The 19,655-nt window shown below is 46.0% G+C and overlaps 1 protein-coding gene across 3 annotated transcripts in view; it reads right to left on the bottom strand.

Annotated features, from left to right (window-relative positions):
* CC2D1A (coiled-coil and C2 domain containing 1A) overlaps positions 1-19,655 on the bottom strand; it is a 988,624-nt gene that overhangs the window by 823,616 nt on the left and 145,353 nt on the right. For all 3 annotated transcript variants that reach the window (XM_069604374.1, XM_069604377.1, XM_069604375.1), the window contains one exon: positions 12,815-12,939. In XM_069604374.1, the coding sequence (XP_069460475.1) occupies positions 12,815-12,939 (125 nt within the window). The remainder of the gene's footprint in view (positions 1-12,814; positions 12,940-19,655) is intronic.

The following is a 19,655-nucleotide window of genomic DNA, read 5'->3' as shown; positions in this document are numbered from 1 at the left end:
GAACCTTTCCTCCTCTTTACTAGCGTGCGGAGGAGGGTAAAAAGGAAGGTAAAGTGATCTTTTGTGATAGATGGAAATCTGAAACTATTTTAGGTATGAAAAAAAAGGTATGACCTTCAGAATGACCTTATCCTTGTGGAACATGGTGTGAGGAGGCTTGCAAGAGAGCACCTGCAACTCACCCTGCGGGCTGATGTTAAAGCCACTAGTAAAACAGTTTTTATTAGGAGCCTTAACGGACAAGAATGTAAAGGCTCAAATGGGGCACACATAAGAAATCTTAAAACTAAATTTAAGTCCCAGATAGGAACTTGAAAAGGTGTTGGAGGGAACACATTTGTTAGCCCTTTAAGAAATTGAACAACTAAAAGGCATTTTAAAATAAGAAACCTCTTCGGAGGAGCGCTCGAATATAGATAGCGCTGCTAAATATCCTTTAATAGTGCCAACTTGGAGTCCAAGTTGGCCAGATGTAAAAGAAAAGAAAGCACCACAGGAGTGCTACATTGAAAAGGGTCTACATCATTATCCCTACACCAGTTAACTGAATTTCTTCCAATGACATCGGTATAAGGATTTTGTTGCTGGCCTTCTGGCCGAAAGCAAAATGTCCATAACGTTGTCCGGAAGGTCCCAATCCGAATACCTTAGCCTCTCAGAAGCCATGCGTGAAGGCTGAGAGTTTTGACCTCTGGATGGAGAACTTGAACTTCCTTTTGCAAGGAGATCCTCTCTTTGTGGAAGATGAATTGGAGGACAGATGGACATGTCCAGAAGGTCCGGGTACCACGTTCTCCTGGCCCAATTCGGGGCAATTAGGATTATGGTTCTCTTGAACTTTCTAAACCTCCTGATTACTTGAGGAATCGTGGGGACTAGAGGGTATGCATATAGAAGTGGAAATACCCAGTCCACTACAAACGCATCCCCTAGAGCTCCTCTTGGAGAAAATTCCCTTGAGCAGTACTGTTCACACTTCTGGTTGGTTTCGGTCACGAATAAATACACCTGAGGGGTTCCCCAAAGGGCGACGATCTCTAGAATGACTCCCTGAGCTAGTTCCCACTTGTGGGAGACTGTACTCTGCCTGCTCAGAGCATCTGCCGCCGTGTTTTTCTCTCCAGTTAGAAGAGCTGCCGATAGAGAGATTCCTTCTTGCATTGCCCAAAACCAGAGCTGCATTGCCTCTCTGCACAGCGAGAGTGGTCCTACGCCTCCTCTTTTGTTGAGGTAGTTCATAGCCACTGTGTTGTCTATCATTATCGGGACATTCTTTCCCCGTACAGAGGGCAGAAAGGCCTTCAGAGCTAGTCTGATTGCCCTCAGCTCCAAAAGGTTGATGTGTATTTTGGACTCCGATGGAGACCAACGACTGCTGATTTTCAGATCGTTGGTATGGGCTCCCCACCCTGTGAGTGAGGCGTCCGTCACTACTGGTATCTCCGGCCATGGTTGCCAAAAAGGTTCTCCCTTGAGGATATTTTCCTTGCAAGCCCACCATAGAAGATATTGGGCCTCTCTGGCAGGGACTTGCAGAAGATCCGACATCTCACCCGAAAATTGGGACCATTGAGTCCTGAGGGCCCATTGAAGGGATTGCATCCTCAACCTGGCCTCTGGCACTAGAAAGATGCAGGACGCCATGAGGCCCAACAACCTTAGAAAATCGAAAGCCGGCAGATATTGGGCCTTTTGAAACCTTTCTACCATCTGCAGAATGTGGTGAGCTCTCTCCTCGTGAGGCGAGGCTTTACCTGAGGTTGTATCCAGGACAGCTCTGATGCATTGGAGTCTTTGGCTTGGAATCATTTGCGACTTCTTGTAATTGAGGATAATTTGTGACTTCTTGTAATTGAGGGAGTAGCCCAGTTTGTGCAGGACAGATGTTCCCAGGCTCGTTCGGGTGAACCTGCCCTGATTAACCAATCGTCCAGGTAAGGGTAGATGTAAATCCCCCCTCTCCTGAGACTCGCTGCCAGTACCGCCATCAGCTTGGTGAAAACCCTCGGGCCAGAGGTCAGCCCAAATGCCAGAACTCGAAACTGATCATGAGATTCAACTGTGAACCTCAGGTACTTTCTGTGCTTTGGATGGATTGGCACATGAAAGTAAGCATCCTAAGGGTCCAATGATACCAGCCAGTCCTGGAGTTGAAGAGCCTGAAGGATCTAAGAAACAATCTTGAACTTGTCCTTCCTGAGGAATTTGTTCAGATTTCTTAAGTCCAAAATGGGTCTCAATCCTCCGTCCTTCTTGGGGATGAGAAAATAAGGGGAGTACCAACCCTTGTTCCTCTCCGCTACAGGCACATGTTCTATTGCACCTTTCTCTAGCAGGGTTGAAATCTCCTGCACAAGGAGCAGGTCTGGAATTTTGACAGAGCTGGCTCCCAGTGAATGATCCGAAGGTCTTTGATGAAAAGGAAGGCAGAACCATGGGTCACTATCTCTAGCGCCCAGGCATCCGACGTGATGCCCCGCCATTCGTTCAGATACTGAGTGATCCTGCCTCTCACCAGGGTTTTGTGGATAAAGACCTCAGAGTGGCTTTGCAGCGGCTGCAGAAGCGGCTGAGGAGGAAGTAGCCGCTGCTGGGGCTGATCTAGCACCTCTTCCCTTTCCACCACAAGGGGGTCTTCTCTGTTGACCTCTTTGATTGACTTGCCCCTCCCCTCTTCCAAAAGAGTAGAAGAATTGAAAGGGACGGTTTCTCCAGGAAGATGACCCTGTGTATGAATGTTGTTCAGGCTGTTTTATAGCGGCGCCGAGTGATTTAGCTGCCACTTTCGAGGTCTACAGATTCTCCAAACTCTCGTCTGCCTTGCTGCCGAACAGCCTCAAACCATCAAAAGGCATATTGAGTAAACTGGACTGTACATCAGATGCAAAACCAGATTTCCTCAGCCAAGCAAATCTGTGTAGAATCGTGCTAGACGTCATGGACCTGCTCACACTATCAGCAGTGTCCAGCCCAGACTTGAGGCACTCCTACATAGCCTCCTTTCCATCTCTTACTATCGCCAGGAAACCATCCGTTCCTCACCCTCCAGGATTTTATCAGCCGCTGCGTTCAAACAGTCCGACAAGGTGTATGTAAATCTAGCTAAAGTACAAGTTACATTAGTAGATTTAAGGGCCATACTGCCCGCAGTAAAGACTTTCCTCGGCCAAGCATCAATCTTCTTGTCGTCCCTGTTAGGTGTCATGGAAGGGTAAACTGATTGCCTATTTGCAGTTGCAGCTTGAATCATCAAGCTCTCAGGTGAGGGATGCTTGGACAGATATTCTGGATCTGAAGATGAAGGTCTGTACTTTCCCACAAATCTTTTATTGACAGCTGGTAAAGATTATGGATTTTCCCAATTCGCCATTACTCTTTTTTGTAGAGCTTTGTGGAAAGGAAGGATTGGGTCCGTCTCTGGCCCTTCATCAATAATATCTGTCATGTCATCCTGGTCGTAACTCGGGGACACGGTCTTCCACCCCATGAAGTCGATGACTCTTCCCATGAGGTTCCTATACCCAGGTTCTGCAGGGTCTGGTCTTTCGAATTCTACCTCAGGGGAGGCATCTAGGCCACTGGCCGATTGAACGCAGTCATAAAGGTCAGCTATTTTGGTATTATGGTCGATTAGTTCCTCAGGAACTTCTCTCTTCCCAAATTTAACACCAGCTGATGTAATATCCTCATCAGAAGAGTGTTCCTCAAAAGATAGAGGACATGGATCTAAATAATTCCTGTCAGGGCTGAGGTTGGACGATTTTATCTGGTAAAGCTGGTGGCATAGATCTAGATTTAGCCATAGGCGTCACTGTGGTTATTGGTATTAAAGATTTCTTCGACATATGGCTTCAATATATTCGAAGGAATCCTCAAGATCGAGGAAGGCTTCAATGTCGTCGAGGGAGGCTTTGACACTGTGGCCGAAGGGAACAACACCATCTTGGGTAATGGCTTTGACGTAGTCGTCGAAGGACGCGTCGAGTCGATGTTCGGAGGACGACACCATTTTGTCCTTGGTCAACCTCGATTTATGCACCAGAGGTCTTTGTTTTCTTTCATGAAGCGCTGGAGAATCTTCCTCCGAGGACGCCCTCAACTTTGTCGGATTATGCACGTTAGTTTTAGATTTCCCTCTGTCACTCTTGGAGTGGACAGGGGCATGCTCTTCACACTACTTTGAGGGGTTCAGGTCTGCCTTCTCAAGTTTTTTTTAGCATTGAAGCACAAAAGGCCTCCCATTTGTTAGGGGAATCATGCTTAGAAGGACATGAAATAAAACTTCTCAGGCGAGGAGGAAGAAGACGAAGATCTGTGACGTCGCTTCTTCGATTTTTTAGATGAGGAGGAGGAGGATTTCCTCGAGGGACTCTTTGACCTTGACCGCCTCAACTCGTGTCAAGATTTTCTACTCAACTCTCCCAAGTCTGTTTGAAGACTTAAGACTCCTCTCCCACCGCTAGCTTACCTTGGCGTTCCTTAAGAGCCTTATTCGACATTGCCTGACAGGAACCGCACATCGGCCCGATGGTCAGGGCTGAGGCACCAAAGGCAGTTGCGGTGAGGATCGGTAATGAACATCTTCCTTCCACACTTCAGAAATTTCTTAAAACCCGTCTTGGGTGTGGTAGAAGTTGAAGATGAAGACATTTTAATGAAAGAAATGACGCGCCGTTTGGAAACGCAAAGCAGAAGCTCGGAAAAACGGAACTGAGACTCACGGGCGTGGCTCGAGCCAGTTATACGATGGATGACGATGAGGGACTACGCGGCCTCGAGCACAGCGCCCTCTGGCGAAAATTTTGCGAAGCAGCAGCAAGGCTGGCAGACAATATATCAAAGATGAGGAATACGTGGGAAAACACAATCCATTCAAAAAAGGAAGTCTTTGTCTGTTGGGAGTAAGACCCTCTATGTGTCCACCACTCCCAGGGATTTGAAGAGTTTTCGTAGGCCCACGGCTGTTTGAGTCTCTTGGTGCGAGAGGTTTGATTTGTCCATGAGAGGATCCGGGACACTATTGAAGTCTCCTCCTATTACTGTTTGGCCCTCCAAGAAGGGGAGCAGGGCTGTTTCTAGTTCAATGAAAAATCTTTCCTGATTTTCATTGGGAGCGTAGACTGAGATTAAGGTCTAGATCTGGCCAAACAGGTCCCCTTTCACTGCTAGGAATAGGCCGCCCAAGCTTTGTAGCGTTTTTCATTCTGTGAATGGGATGCCTCTCGCTATCAGGATCGCTACGCCTCCCTTCTTGGTGCCACTCGTTGCTAGATATTGCTTTGGGAAGGTTACGTGAAGGTTCTATCCCGTAGGTGTGGGAAGTCAGCTTCCTTCAGGTGCGTTTCTTGGAGGAAGACCACTGAGCTGTTTAGGTCGTTTAGTCTGAGAGTTGCTTTTCGTTTGCTGGGAGAGTCGAGGCCTCTGAAGTTTAGGGTTACGAAGCAGAGTTTTTAATGTGGAGGAAAATCTTCCTGTTGAAGGTTCTTAGCTTCCGAGGGTGGGAGATTCACGGCTTGACTGCTTTTATCGGTCATTTGGAGCTCTGGGTTTTATGTCTGACAGCTGTGATCAGGATTTTAACTTTTGTAAACTGGTGGCGAGTGCCACAAAATAAAGAGATAAACAGCGAACCAAAACTAAGTCCAAGCTGGGTCTTTGGGCCCTTAAGCCAGCGAGAGTCTTCTCGCTCATGGCTGGGGTGAACCATGGGAGTCCCGAGCTCCAGCTTTGCTTTGTTGTGGGAGCCAGGGATAATTTCCTTTAGGGTGGTCTCCGGTGGAACCTCTGCTGGAGAGTTCAGTGTGATTGTTCATGTCTGCTTCAGGGAGTGTGTGGTCCCCTCTGCACCTTTGTGAGCCTTATCCAGGCGTTACGGCGTGGTTTCAGGGCTTCTCCACTGTCCTTGGTGGGGGATGGGCTTCTCAGATCTTTGTCGGGGTGGATGGTTCCCCCCCCCAGGAGGCCCCCTGCCTCCTCGAGAGAGCTGATCGCCCGGGAAAGGCCCTTCAAATGAAAATTGTAGGGCCGCTGGGAACATCCACTGGTAGTTAATTTTTTGGTCTTTGAGAAAGGTAAGTGGTTTGAGGGCTCCGAGTCTCTGGACTGTGGTTGGCGCCAGGTCCTGGTACACATGTAGCGGGGCCCCTTGAAAAGTCAGCTCTCCTTGCGCTCGGCTGGCTGACATGGTCTCTGGTTTGGTCGAGAAGAAATGGACCTGGGTGAGAACATCTGGTGGCTCCTTCGTGGAAGGCCCTCTGCGGCTCGGCAGCCTATGGGTCCGGTCCAGTAGCAGGATTGCTTCGCCGCAGTCAGGGAGGAGGGCTTGGAAGAAGTTGCTCACAAATGCCTGGTCCGGGATTGTCGCGGGTACCCCTCTAATCCGAAAGTTGTTTCTGCGGGCCCCTTTTTCCACGTCCTCCTGTTTTCGCGTCACTTCTTCATTCTTCCCCTACAGGGCCTGGAGTTTTCTCCTTGGGTCAGTTAGTTGGGTTGCGTGGTCTAGGGCCGATTCTATGCTCCAATTCTCCCATTCGATTGTCCAGACCCTCCACCTTTGTGTTAATGTCCGCCATGCAATTCCAGAATTCGGATTTGATGTCCGTTAGGAGGGACTGGATGTCCTCCTTCGTGGCCCAATGGCCAGCGCGCCTCTCTGGGGACCGAGATGTAGGGCGAGTGGACTCAAGCTTTTTACCTTTTTCTTGCGGTAGCAATGTCTGTCGTTTTGTGGGCCGTGTTGTGTTTTGCCATCTTTTCCCTTTGAGGTGGGGTTAGGGGCCTCCCCGGCCTATTCTGCTGTGGCTTCCAGGAAGCCATCTACCTCACCGGGCTTCTTTCCTTGCCCCGCCATTCAACCTCTGTGGTGGATTAATAGTGTTCTCTCTAGTCGTGAGGCAAGGGTAGTGGTTTGACGGGTCAGTTCTTCAGCCCCCTTGGAGGATGCTGGCGATCACAGATGCCTGCGAGGGATGGAGTACGTGTGGTTGCCCTCGCCTCAGTTGCTGTGGGCCAGCTCGATGTCCCTGGGCCCGATGGTGACCCTCCTGGCGTGGATGGCGCACAGGCTGCTGTCCCCAGGGAGTCCAGCACCCCTTGCTTCAGAGCCTGTGATGTGGTCAATATCAATCTCGGGTCGGCACCTGTGGCTCCGGAGGATGATGGATGCTGGGCCTGCTGCCCTGGGGTTGCTGCAAGGTATCGGGGGGTCCTGCACCCCGACTGGCTCTCTGTCGCATGCTATAAGGTGGGGGGGTATGTGGCGTTCTGTAGCTTATCCTCGCAGTGTGTTGCTCCCTGGGAGGCCGCCCACCTGCTACAGCGAGGAACCCTCCCGGCCATGGAACACGAGCCCCACGGCTGTCTAGTGTGCTGATGGTCTCCCGTGAGGGAGATTGAGCCTAGCCCTTATGTGGGGGCCGGGTGCTGCCACTCACCGCTGTGTGCCGGTCTTTGGTTGCTTTAGTCTCTTCTCCTCTCACGCCTTGGGAGCCAGCAGGCTAGCGCTCGTCTCCGGCCCTGCGGGTGTTCCGGTGGCTGCGGCCATTGCCATCCGTCGGATGAGCGCTTTTCTCTGGAGCCAAGGGGGATCCGGATGCGGCCGCAGCAGCATTTTTTCAGGCCACCACAGTACGGGCGCTAGGAGGGGGAGCCAGGCTGGGGCTGTGTAGGGGGTCTTACCTGCTTTGCGGCTGGGTGGATCAATAGCTGCTCCAAGGGGTTTCTCACACCCCTTCTCCCATTGGGCGCCGCCATCTTGCCCCTGCCAGCGGCTCCTGCATCGCTGCTCATGGAGGGCTCCGGGTGGTTAATCGGCTCCAGTTCTTTGCAGCAGGCGCCTCAATTTGTTCCCCTGGGATTCCGCCACCGGTGCCACCCTTCGGATTTGACCGCCGTGCTCTGTACCTGGCAGAAAGAGTCATGGAGGCTCGGTATCCCAGGGAGGTTCTCATGGAGGCGACCTTCTCATCGGCGCTCGAGACTACGCCCCCCTTTTTGATACTTTTTAATGTTCTGATTTCCTCCATGTTTTCTGGCATCTATCTTTTACTATTGCAGCACACCACACTTTCTGTGGTGTGTTGCTGGAAGCTCCTTGAGCTTCCCGTTTTAATTTACCTGGGTTAACTAGAGTCACCGGGTCATGGGTACACCCTTTTGGCCTTCCTGTATTTTATTTTGATTGGTCAGCACACCCAGATCTTATGTGGAGTGTGGAGGAGAAACATGGTCTCTTCCGTCAACTTTTAGTTACTGTTACCAGTTAATCTGACATGCTGGTGGCAGTGCACCTTAAGCCCCGTTCATGACGACGACTTACTAGAGCCGCCTTCTACCTTCCTGGGTGGGGGAGGTCTTGATGGGACTTTTGTCTTTGGCGGGTTTCCCATGGAAAGCCAGCCAAGGCTCTCCAAGTGCCTAAAAGGACAGGAAGTGGGGGAGGTTACCGAAACTTCCCTGGTCTTTGTCCTGCAGTGTGCCTGCCTGGAACCAGTTTGAACTGGGAGGCAGCATGCCCCCCTGGACAGCCACACCTTAGATTTGCATGAGAGGCTTGAATGGCGATTGGTGGACTTAGCCAGTTTTCTTACATAATGGGTGAGGGTCCTGGAAGTGGACCTCAGAGTCGACAACTGGACTGAAGATCCGAAGAGGAGTTCGAAGGAGGACAGCCCAGCAGCTTCCAAGTGACCGCCAGAGCCTTTGAGTGACCGCTGAAGACCCCAACCCCGAGTTACAAGTGATAGGGAAGATCTCTTGAAGAATTCCACACCTGAGCTGGTGGACCTAACCAGTCGGAAGACCACCTGCATTTTGCGCCATCCCACAAAGAGCTGCAACCTTCCCGGGCCGAAAAACTCCTAAAACCCTGGGACCTGTGCCATTTTGCGGTGCAACGCTGTGTGAAGCGCTGATCCGGCTGAAACCACGTGGGCCTCCTTCAATGCCTGCAGTGACACCTTTCCACTCCTTGAGGTCCCCTCACCTGAATCAAGGACAGAGTACCGAAGAAGAATTTACCAGACAGCAATCATTGCTGATTTAAAGCCTGTGAAATCCTCCAACGCACCAGTGCCATGATGATCCACTGCTGGGCATCCCACTGCTCAAATGCATCTGTCTGTTCCCTCCAAAGTTCCTTCTTCAGCCATCCAGGGCAAGAAACATGAACCAGCGACAATTGTCAACTCGACTTGGAGAACCTGTTCCACCAAGTTCTTCATTGATAATGTACTGTTCCAAGCCTAGGTACTTACTGTGGTCTTGTTACGTTGCTCAAGTGTTCTTTGAGGGATGCAATTAAGTTGTTACTTGCACCACCCCTCCAGGGCACCTAGAGTCCCCTTGGGGTGAGAAATCCATTGGGCTCTAAATTGCCAAAACCAACTATTACCTACCTGCAAACTTGAAGACATCCTCACAGACGTTGCTCCGTTTGCTGCTTTTCTACCTCTTTGCTCCTTAGCCCTTGGTCACTGAACCCTCAGGCCCCACCTTGATGCTTTCCAACTCATTTAGTATCGGATTGGGCTTTTGAAGAGTGGTTAGGAAAGACAACTAAAGTCTTAGTCTTCACTAACTTTTGTGTTGCTTTACATTTATGATTTAAAGTGTGCTACCTTATATTCTACTGTGATATTTTACTGTGTGGATAGTACTTACATGACTTATTTTCTAAAGCCTTAGTGTATATAAAATAAATTACTATTTTTATATAACTGCTAGTGTGTCAGTGTTGTCTTGAACCAAGTGTATGCTCTAAGTATTGTGTGCCTCACTACAGCCCTTCCTCCTAGGCTAAGCCTGGCTGCTCAGCAATGCAGGGTTCGAAATTGAGATTCGATGAGCAGGAGCTAAAGCCAGCTCCTGGGTACCAGCTCCCTGTAGGCCGGAGCTACCTCAGGGGAGCCAGGAGCTACCAGAGAAGCTCCTGTAACTTTGTCCATTTTGTATGAACCACTGTGTTTAAAAGTGTATTAGAGGAGTTCTTATTCGTCTTTATTAACATTCTCAAATACTCAAACTGAAGGTCACGTTGGCATGTTTGGAAGGCACCCGTTGGCATTAGGAGCCAAAAGTAGCTCCTGGTAGTTGTTGGTTTCAAGCTAATCATCCTCTACTATGCTAGAAGCAGGAGCTAAATAGCTACCAGCTCCCCTCAATTTCGAACCCTGGCCATTGCTACCAAATCTTTGGGTAGTTCAAGCTAAACCTAAGAGGTTACAACCTTATCACCTAAGGTGGGCTTTTCCAAGTTCTGCCCAGACAGTAACTTGTGTAAAACTCCCCAACAGCTCCTGTCGCTGTGCACTGGCGACTTTCGTTGAAACTGGCTTTATTGCATTCATCAACAAGAACGGGTTTCACCAGCTTCTGAATCCAACCAGGACATCTCTTGAACCCGTGACTCCTGGGCTCTGGTGACTGGAACCAAGGACGGGAAAACCAAAATCTGATGACCCCCTCCACTCCCCGCCCCCCACCCCACCCCAATGACCTGCCAAGTCTGAGGAGATACCACAGTACGGGGATTGGGGGATGAGTTAAAGCAGTAAAAGCTTTGAACACTTGAAGAAAGTATTACAATTGTTCAGCTTCGGCAGAACTTGTTGCAGAAAGCTATCCGAATGCTGGGCACAGTCTTATTCACTAGAATGCGTCCTCTTCTGACTTTTGGAACCATTTTCCCCAATCCACAAGACCCTCCTCCTAACTATTTCCAGTTCCCAAAAATTCTGGAAACTTTGTGAACTTTTGGGCCACAAGGCCTTAGTCAATTTAGGGTTGGACTTTCTAAGTTAAGGTTGTAGTCTTGTGGACTGTCATTGCAAATAATAAACATTACCTTCCCTTTCAATATTGTGGGATGGGGGATTGTGAATTTATTGCACTGGCTACAGGGGCTGTACAAATGTAGTTTATTATGAGTGTTGTGCGATAGTATTTCTTGTCTATAGTGTTTGTTTGGTCATAAATATAGTAATTTATAACTGTCTGCCTAAGTGTAATCCTTGATTACTTCTTTTGGACCATTTAACAGGCTCACCCTTCCAAGACTTAGCCTTGGCCACTCTCCATGCTACATCGATTGGTTTCTCTACAGCTCCCAGAGTTTTCCCTGGTTACCAATTAGGTTGGCCTCCTACACATCTGTCCACCAGCCCAGAGTGTAGAAATCCAGTGGTCTAGCTAAGAATCCTCCCCCAGGCCTTACCTAGTTTGATGGGACTGGCAGAGATACCTTATCAACACTTAATCGCAATCATTAGCATTGCCCAATCCAATAATATATCTATCTGAGCGGTACATCTTGTGGAACTGGTGACTCTAGGGCACTAGGCCCAATTCCATCTCAGGGCTTGATTGACTAAGAGTTAGGGCTTTAATTCTAGGATTGCTCATACGCGGATTTACTGTATTTTTCTACTTTGATTACTTACCTGCAATTACTAGTCTTGAATCAACAGTTTTTCTACCTCTTCACTGACTTTACCACGTGGCATAATCATAAGCCAGACGTCCAATAACTATCACTTACATGTCTAAGGTAAAGTGTAGGGGTTCTAGCTAGCTCCCCAATGGTCTATGTATATAGCGGTTTGATATTAGTTGTGTGATGATACTTACCTAAAGGTTTCATTGCTTAGTCTGCATTCCCAGTAAATCATCTGTCAAACTGGAATTATTGGTGTTCTTAGAGTGTCACGTTGTAGCCCTAGACCACTCTCACACCCCTTCCAAGTCCAAGCCATGCCGCTCAGTAACCTACATGGATTGCGTTTGACTGGACTTCAGTGTCTTTCATGTAGTCCATATTCGGTTCTCCAAATACCTCTTCACTGGGCCCATATATCGTGATAGCCCAGCCAGGCATAACAGCTATTTTGGCCATACATTAGGGTCCAAACATGCAAAGAAAGAACATAAAAGCAAAACAGCCGGGTGCAGGATTTTTAATGTACAAACGTAGTCCATGCTCACCACATATCACCATTTGGTTAGAAGCATGATTAAAAAAGACCAAAGGCCGATAAAGCCAAAATAAAATACTTAGCTTCCACCAGTACAGTTACTGGGTGGGAAACTTCCCCTAGGGATGGCAGTCATATGGGCCAATAAGGGCAGCATACCATTAATGAATTTCAGCTACCTGGGTCACTTAAGTGGAAGTCATTCTGACAGCAACAGGAAGATAAAAAATAAATAAAAAAAGAAACAGACATTGAAAAGGCAAAGGGACTAAGCCTTGTCAAAATGGTCACCATAAATGACTTTCGGAACGACCAGGCCCGGTTACACAGACAGGTTATTTGGCCTGGTTTAATTCACCAGAGAGACTCTTGCAAGTCTGGCAAATTCCCACTGGACATACTTGCTTCATTGGAAACTTGTGTGGACCTCCACTACTGTTCATGGCTTTATGTTTGCGAACTGTAAGATGCAGAGGCATTGCTTGGAGGCCCCGGGTGGGCTATAGCCCCTGGTCTTTTGGTTGTAGCCCTGGATAGAAGCTCAGGGACTACAACCAAAAAGCTAGCTAGCCCAGAATCATGACAGTCCTGACATTAGTGTAGCCCCAGGTCTTCTCCACACCTAGCAATACCCCTGGTATGATCTATTACAAAAACTACTGCCCTCTGGAGGCCAATGGAGGCTGTAGACCTGCACACTATCTCGGGAAATAGTCACTCCTAGTCCAGTTCTCTCAAAAGTAATTGGCGTGGCACACATTGAGCAAAGTGGTGCCCCATCCCCCACAGAAATAATCAGACACCCTGGTCCTGCACACTCCAAATCGTGGGATTTGCATGCTTACCTTTGCAGTACGGTAGAACTGAGTAGCCAGTTCCACATCCCCCTGCTGCTTGGCTTGCAGAGCCGCTAGTTTATACTCGCGCTGCCTCTGCAACACGCTTGCCTTGACCCCAGAGTCCTGTAAACCTAAAAGAAGGAAATAGCGTGTGAATATGCCATCTGCCCCAACTCGGCCAGTCTGATGCCGCTTATTTGACAGGAAGTTGCAAGATTGCAGCTCCACATGGACATTAGTCGTAAATATGTGAACATCTTTATTTTCACACTGTACACATAGAACCTCCTAGGTGGATGCCTCTTATGTTCTGCGCATAATATAAAGCATGGGGTTACAGTCAGAATGTAGCGCCAAGGGAATTCTGCATATACTGTTAAGTAGGGCGAAAAATTCAAGTTACGAGCTACTAGTCAGCCATAGATCCTCTCACCACTTCAATTCTATACATACATGACACATTTCCCCCTTCTCAGCCCCACTCCGTTTTCAATGAAACAGCCATGAAATATCGTGTACATGTACTGATGTTAGAGTATGTTATTGTGTCAATTAGTTGGTGAGAACAGATAGCGAGTTTGAAGATAGAACCACGACTTCCTGTGTTTGATAGTTCAGCGCTGGGTGGATTCAGGACAGACTCCTCAGTAACAGCAACTATTTCCTAGGTTTTTCCAAGTGGTCAAGCTGGAGGGCCTGCAGTGACCTCCTAGCAGTTAGAAAGATTTTTCTCCAGGCCTATGTTAGGAGGCAAACATCTTTCAAACAGTATTTAAACACTCTTGGCAAACTTTACTGGACTTTGTTCCCGGCGAATTCTTTCTTTTTAGCTTTTTTATGATTGTAGGGTTTGTCAGCTGTGGTATTGTGTCAATACTTAGATTGCCATAGGTAGGGTTAAATCATTTTTCAAATTTTTATACATTTCCACTTGCGACTCCCCTTAAAGTATTTAACTTCTTATGAGTGTCAAATAATTTTCTTCACACTTGGTTACTTTTTCAAAATCCTTGGTGTATTTATTTCATATACAGCACTTTTTTCAATGTTTTCTCTCTCAATTGTTTCTCTCTACACGTGTTTCACCTTTGTTAATTTCACAAAGGATCTTCAGGAGAGATATAATTGCTGTCTTTTCTTAAAGAGAAGGAAAAAGATACATTTTATATTCTTAATTCACAGAAGGATAAATTTAACTTGAAAAACAAATGACAAATGCTTTTACATTTTCTAAACATTTTTCAAAAAACAAGTTGTTGACAAAATAATTCCATGTATATGACACTCACCAATTTTACGGACTTTTGGTTTGTTTTGCCTCAATTTTACCATTCAACTTTGCTTTATGTGCTTCCTGTTGGTTAGCTTTTAAATTTCCTTTGGGTGTTTTATACCCTATTTAAACAAGAAAGCACATATAGGTATATTTTAAAGTTTTAGTTAAGTTAAGTTAAATTATTATTAAGTTACATTCCAGTATGCTATCAAGATTTTAAGTATGAGGGGGAATCAGGGTTTCCTTGGCTAACCCGTTATTCTTTGGTGATCCACTTGTCACCTAGCTCCTTTATTAGTGCGCTTTATTTACTAGCAATTTGCGCGTTATATACTGATTTTAGCTTGTGACGTCATCACGCTCGCATTTTTGCGTGCGCGGTGACATCATCACGCGCTTACGTGTGTCACGGCGGCTATTATTAAATGTTGCAATAGCAAAAGGACAGGAATAACACGTTTTACTTCATCGTATATTTTCTTAGTGGCATGTTTTTTGGTGCTGGTAAGGAAAAATGTTTCTTTTTGACTATTGTTGGAGCATTTTTTAAAACAAAGTGAATTTTGGGCAAAGGATTTTAGCGTGTGACGTCATCATGCTTGCGTTTTTGCGTACGTGGTGACATCACCCACTAACGTGCGTCTCGGTGGCCATTTTGGATGCTGCAATTGCAAAGGGACAAGAATAACACGATTTACTTCATTGTGTATATTCTTAGTGGCATATTTATGGTGCCGGTAAGGAGAGATGTTTCATTTGAATATTGTTGATGCATTTTTTTTAAAACAAAATACATTTTTGGGACAAAGGTTTGCCTATTTTGGTCTGAAATAAGCAACAATTTTAAAGCAATACTTTTGTTTGATCAAAATTAAGCAATATTTTTTCTTCTTTCTTTTTTTCTCTCTAGAGCAATATTATTACTCTCTCTTAAAGCCAATTACAGAATTCATTCTCTGAATTTAATCCAGTCTCACATGTGTCCATAGTACAAATCCATCTCGATTCTCTTTGTCTCAGGATTTGTTCCTTGTTTCCACCTCGAGGCAGATCTGCAATTTTGTCTATTCCATAGATTTTCATTGTTCCACATTAAGCCCTTTATGTTCCATTAGGCAATGTAGTGATAATGGATATTTAAGGTCTTGATTCCTTATAGCACGTAAATGTTCAAATGCTCTTGTCTTTAGACTCCTTATTGTGCTTCCTATATATATTTATTCACAAATACATTCAATTGCATAGACCACATATTTACTGTTTCAGTTGATAAACTGTTTCATTTTATGTTCTTTTCCATTCGGTAACATGATCGTTTTCTTTCCGTTAACCATTTGCGGACATAATTTACAATTTCCACATTTAAATGAGACATAAATTGGTTGCTGATGGAACATACTTCTTATGTTTGACTTTTCTGTGGATTTAAGAGGACTGGGACTTAACTTGTTTCTTAATGTTGGTGCTTTTCTAAAACATATACCTGGCTTTTCATCTACATATTTTAGTAGGGCATTGTCCAATTTCAACATATTCCAGTGTTTTGTTAGAATTTTTCTTAATTTTGAGGCATCTGAGCCATAGGTGGTAATGAATTTAGTTTTGGTCGGTTGCTTATCTCTTCTTGATTTATCTCGCAACAAATACTCGATTTTTCCATCTTTTTTGATTGATTCTTTTACTTTTTTCTCTTTGTATCCTCTTTGTGTAAACTTGGTGATCATTTTTTCTATATTGGTTTCAAATGCTTCTCCATATGGGATGTTTGATACGATATGCTTCGGATGATTGCTTTGAGCATGTAAAAGGCTGTTGCCAGCAGTTGGTTTTCAAACAGTAGCCAAAGCAGCAACCCTGCACCTACCACCATCAGTACCTCTGTTGGCCTGCTGAGAACGTGAACGAACGCCAAGACTATGCTCTCACAGGGAAAATAGGCTTTGTAATTCTCATCAATGCAGAAAAAATGACAACGCTCTAAGATCAGGTTTTTTTAAAAACAAATGTAAATCGGCTTAGTAAGACCTCCATTTGCTCGTAGCAAGTTTCTAAATACTGTCCACCACCCTACCTCTCTCGACACTATGACAGCACCTAGAGTGAAGGCATTTGTCATTGCTGCTGTCGATCAAATTGTTAATGTGCAGATCTTTTCACCAAGTAGCAATCCACAATTTAAGGTTCCCTGCTATAGAATACCACCCCACAATTAGACGGTATTTATAGTTACAATTCAAATGCAATTAAATAACCCTACTGTGAAGTCACCACAATGAATATTTAGAACATATATACTCAGAGCCGACCTGCCGTAACACATTCACTTAATGTTACCCATTCAGTCACACTAGATCAATTGATTTATATATATAGTGTGATTTAGTTAACATTTCACCTCCAACACACTTGTACATTAAAACAATACACACAATCAATTACTATTTATAAAAACAAAATCCATAAAACACAATTGTCTAACATTTAATATAAACCAATTCATCTACAAAACCCACAATTCTTGAAACCAAGTTCATCCATTTAAAACCACAATTTCCCCCATTGTTACATCCCAAAGACATCTCAAAGAATGTGTGTAAAGAAAGCGATGTCCTAGAAATACAATAAGAGCAGAACATTTGCGAAGGGATGGAACTAGTATTATGGGCAGGATTCCCTGAAATCTTTACATATCGGGGAGTAAGGCTGTGGCACTATGTTAAGATGCGTTGTGCACTTTCCAGAATAGTATCAGATTTACAAAGACGACAGCTGCTAGATTCCCTACAAATGCGTGCCCTAGCCCTTGTAATAAGTCATGAGGAATCTACGTAAAGTATGACCAGAAAATAAGGTTACATATTTCTGCTTTTGTGCAATAGGGAAAGATTGCCTTGTGTAGTCCATATAGGTTTATTTTCCAGCCAGATGGGTAGTACTATTACGCCAATCCCAGCCCCATGTTTAGTTGGGCACAGAATGTGCGAGCCAATTTCCCACTCAGGTGTCCATCCGATCTTTACTTGAAAATCAATCCTTGCTTCAATGTATCATTTTATGGGTCTGTTAGTTGCGATAGGTCAGAAGGAGGAGACAGACCAGTTTTTGGCATTCTTTTTATTTATTCATTTGTACATTTATAGCAGCGCGCAAAGCCCATGAGCATAGTCCAAAAGAACAGTGGTCCAGGGGCGCAGGGACCGGTCAGTTAAACAACAACGTTTTGAGATTCTTTCAGAAGGCATTTTAGGAGGGTTCTTCCCGAAGGTGCAGGGGTAGTTTGTTCCAGAGCGCAGGTGCATGGACTGAAATCGATTTATTAAATAATAAGTAAAAAAGGCCTCAGTGTCCCTAATCTATGGTGTTTCCCCACCTAACAAACCCTATTAGGGTGCTCGTTGTCCGTCGGGAAGTCCAAACAATAGTTAAGGGTAAGTAACTTATTCCATCTCCAGCATGGGGTCTGGCATGGATCCACGCGCTCATGAACAACCATTATACAGCAGTAACACATTTTTGTTAGGCAAGATAGTATACAGTACCCTTTGGGTGCACTACAACCCCCCTGACCACCTGGCAATAGGAACCCAACCTTTGGTATAAGTCTGTACTACACAGGCTGGTAGCGGTTTGAGCAGCCAGGCTTATCTCAAGAGGGGTCAATGTGAGCTGTAGGGGAGTTACACAGAGATTCACAGTGACAAGTGTTCAAATAAACTCTTACACACAAGGTTTCTTGAATAAACAATTATTAATTTATCAGTCAGTTAGAATAAGCCTTCTTCACAAGGCAGCAATATAAAAACAACACACAAATACACTCCAAAACTACCCACTCTTAGTTTCTAAATCAGTAAAGACCCGTTTGGGATGGCCCACAGTCACAACCTACACCCTCAGGTGACAAATCGCTAGGGTGCTGGGGACATTAATATCTTACTGTTGCATTTAGAACATTCTTAGGAATTGGTCAAAGGAAAAGGTTATTAGAACAAACAAGAGACCACAAATATTCTTAAGCAGGCAAATACTTTTGGATCCCCTAAGCAGAGTCATTCAGTATAACTGGCTAAGCCAAAGTCAATAGGCAAAAGTTTATATAAGCTGAAGCACTTCTGGTAGGTAAGTAAGAAAAGTCTTTGCACAATGTTTTAGAAGTCTTTGAAGAAAAGAAGAATCAATGCAGGGCCACAAGCTGTTTAGGCTTGTGAGTAGTAGAAGATGCAAGCAACTCTACAATAAGAGGTAAGTTCTCTCAGATTTTACAGTACCTTTGGATTGAAGAAACAGTGCAGCAGAGGCTCCTGTTTCTGTGCAGCTCTGCAGATATCACTGTTCCTGGGCCTCAGTCGTGGGGACAAGAAGGAGGACTTCTGGGGACTCCTGCTCTGCAATGGGACGTTACCGCTCGCAACCAGCAATCTTCAAACAAGTAGCACTTCCGTGTTTCAGCTCCTCACGACTACTGCAAATAGCAACACCACGGTTTCTGGCTGTCGAGGTGGACTTTCCTTGCTTCTGAGGTCCTGCACTCTGTTGATGGGGCTCAGGTTCGGTCAGTCATGCTTCCTGGGAGTCCGGAGGATCTTCCTGGAGCTCTTGGCCAACTTAAAGGCAACAGTGTTCCTCTCACTGGCTATTCGGTTTCCAGTAGCAACTCTGTGGAAATTCAACCAGCTCTGAGAAGATGTCCAGGTGGCTTACCATGGAGTTGATTGGCCCCACCAACTCAGGGAGAAGTCATCCTTGCAGGGGCTTCTCTGTCAATACGAATTTGGAGTTTCAGCACAGCAGCAGGGCTTCATCGGGCAACCCAATGGTCCAGGAGTTGCAGCAAGCGTCCTCTTCAAGTTCTTTGGTTCCTTCTTCCAGTGGTCGACTCTGCCTTCCAAGCCAAAAAGCCTCACCTTTTATTCAGGTCTCTCCCATTCCAGCCTAGCTGTCAGTCACCCAGAAGGGTGGCTATCCTTGCCGGAAAGTCAGCCGGCAAATAACTAGAGTGCATTTGGGTCTCCTACGAGACTAAGCACAGGGAGTTTCGGCAGCTCCCTCACTTCCTGCCCCCACCAGACGCCCTGGAGCCGGAGGCAGGCTTCACTCGTGAATCCCACCAAAGGCAAACCGAACAAAGGGACAAAACCTGATTTGGTGCGCAGAGTAAATCTCAAGAAGGACCTTTCCCATGGCGGACTCCTGTAGCAGAAGACGAGCAGGGGTCACTAGTGCCTTTGCAACGGAGATTAGCACCTTGTGCATGTATTTCTGTAAGGAGACGGGCACGGCTAGCATATTCTTCATAGTTCTCCAGCAGGAGGCACCCTGCCTCTTCATTCAGTGCAGATTCCGGGTTAGGGTGAATCAACCAACACTTTATGGTCAATAGCACATGCCTTATGCCCAACTCGGCTTTCCAATCTTTCTTCAATACGTTGAAACAGATTTCTCCATTCGAGCCAACGTTTAGGTGAAATAGCTTTGTGAGAAAGTAGCCTTTTGGTGGTGAAGCAGGAGGTTCATTCTCGACAATCCACCAGCAAACGGGGTGCCCTCTGGTGGTTCGATGGCGACTTGGAC

This window comes from Ambystoma mexicanum, chromosome 3q, assembly GCF_040938575.1.
Source record: "Ambystoma mexicanum isolate Mex_15411 chromosome 3q, UKY_AmexF1_1, whole genome shotgun sequence".
Classification (NCBI taxonomy): Eukaryota; Metazoa; Chordata; class Amphibia; order Caudata; family Ambystomatidae; genus Ambystoma; species Ambystoma mexicanum.
This window is presented reverse-complemented; position numbering and strand designations above follow the sequence as displayed.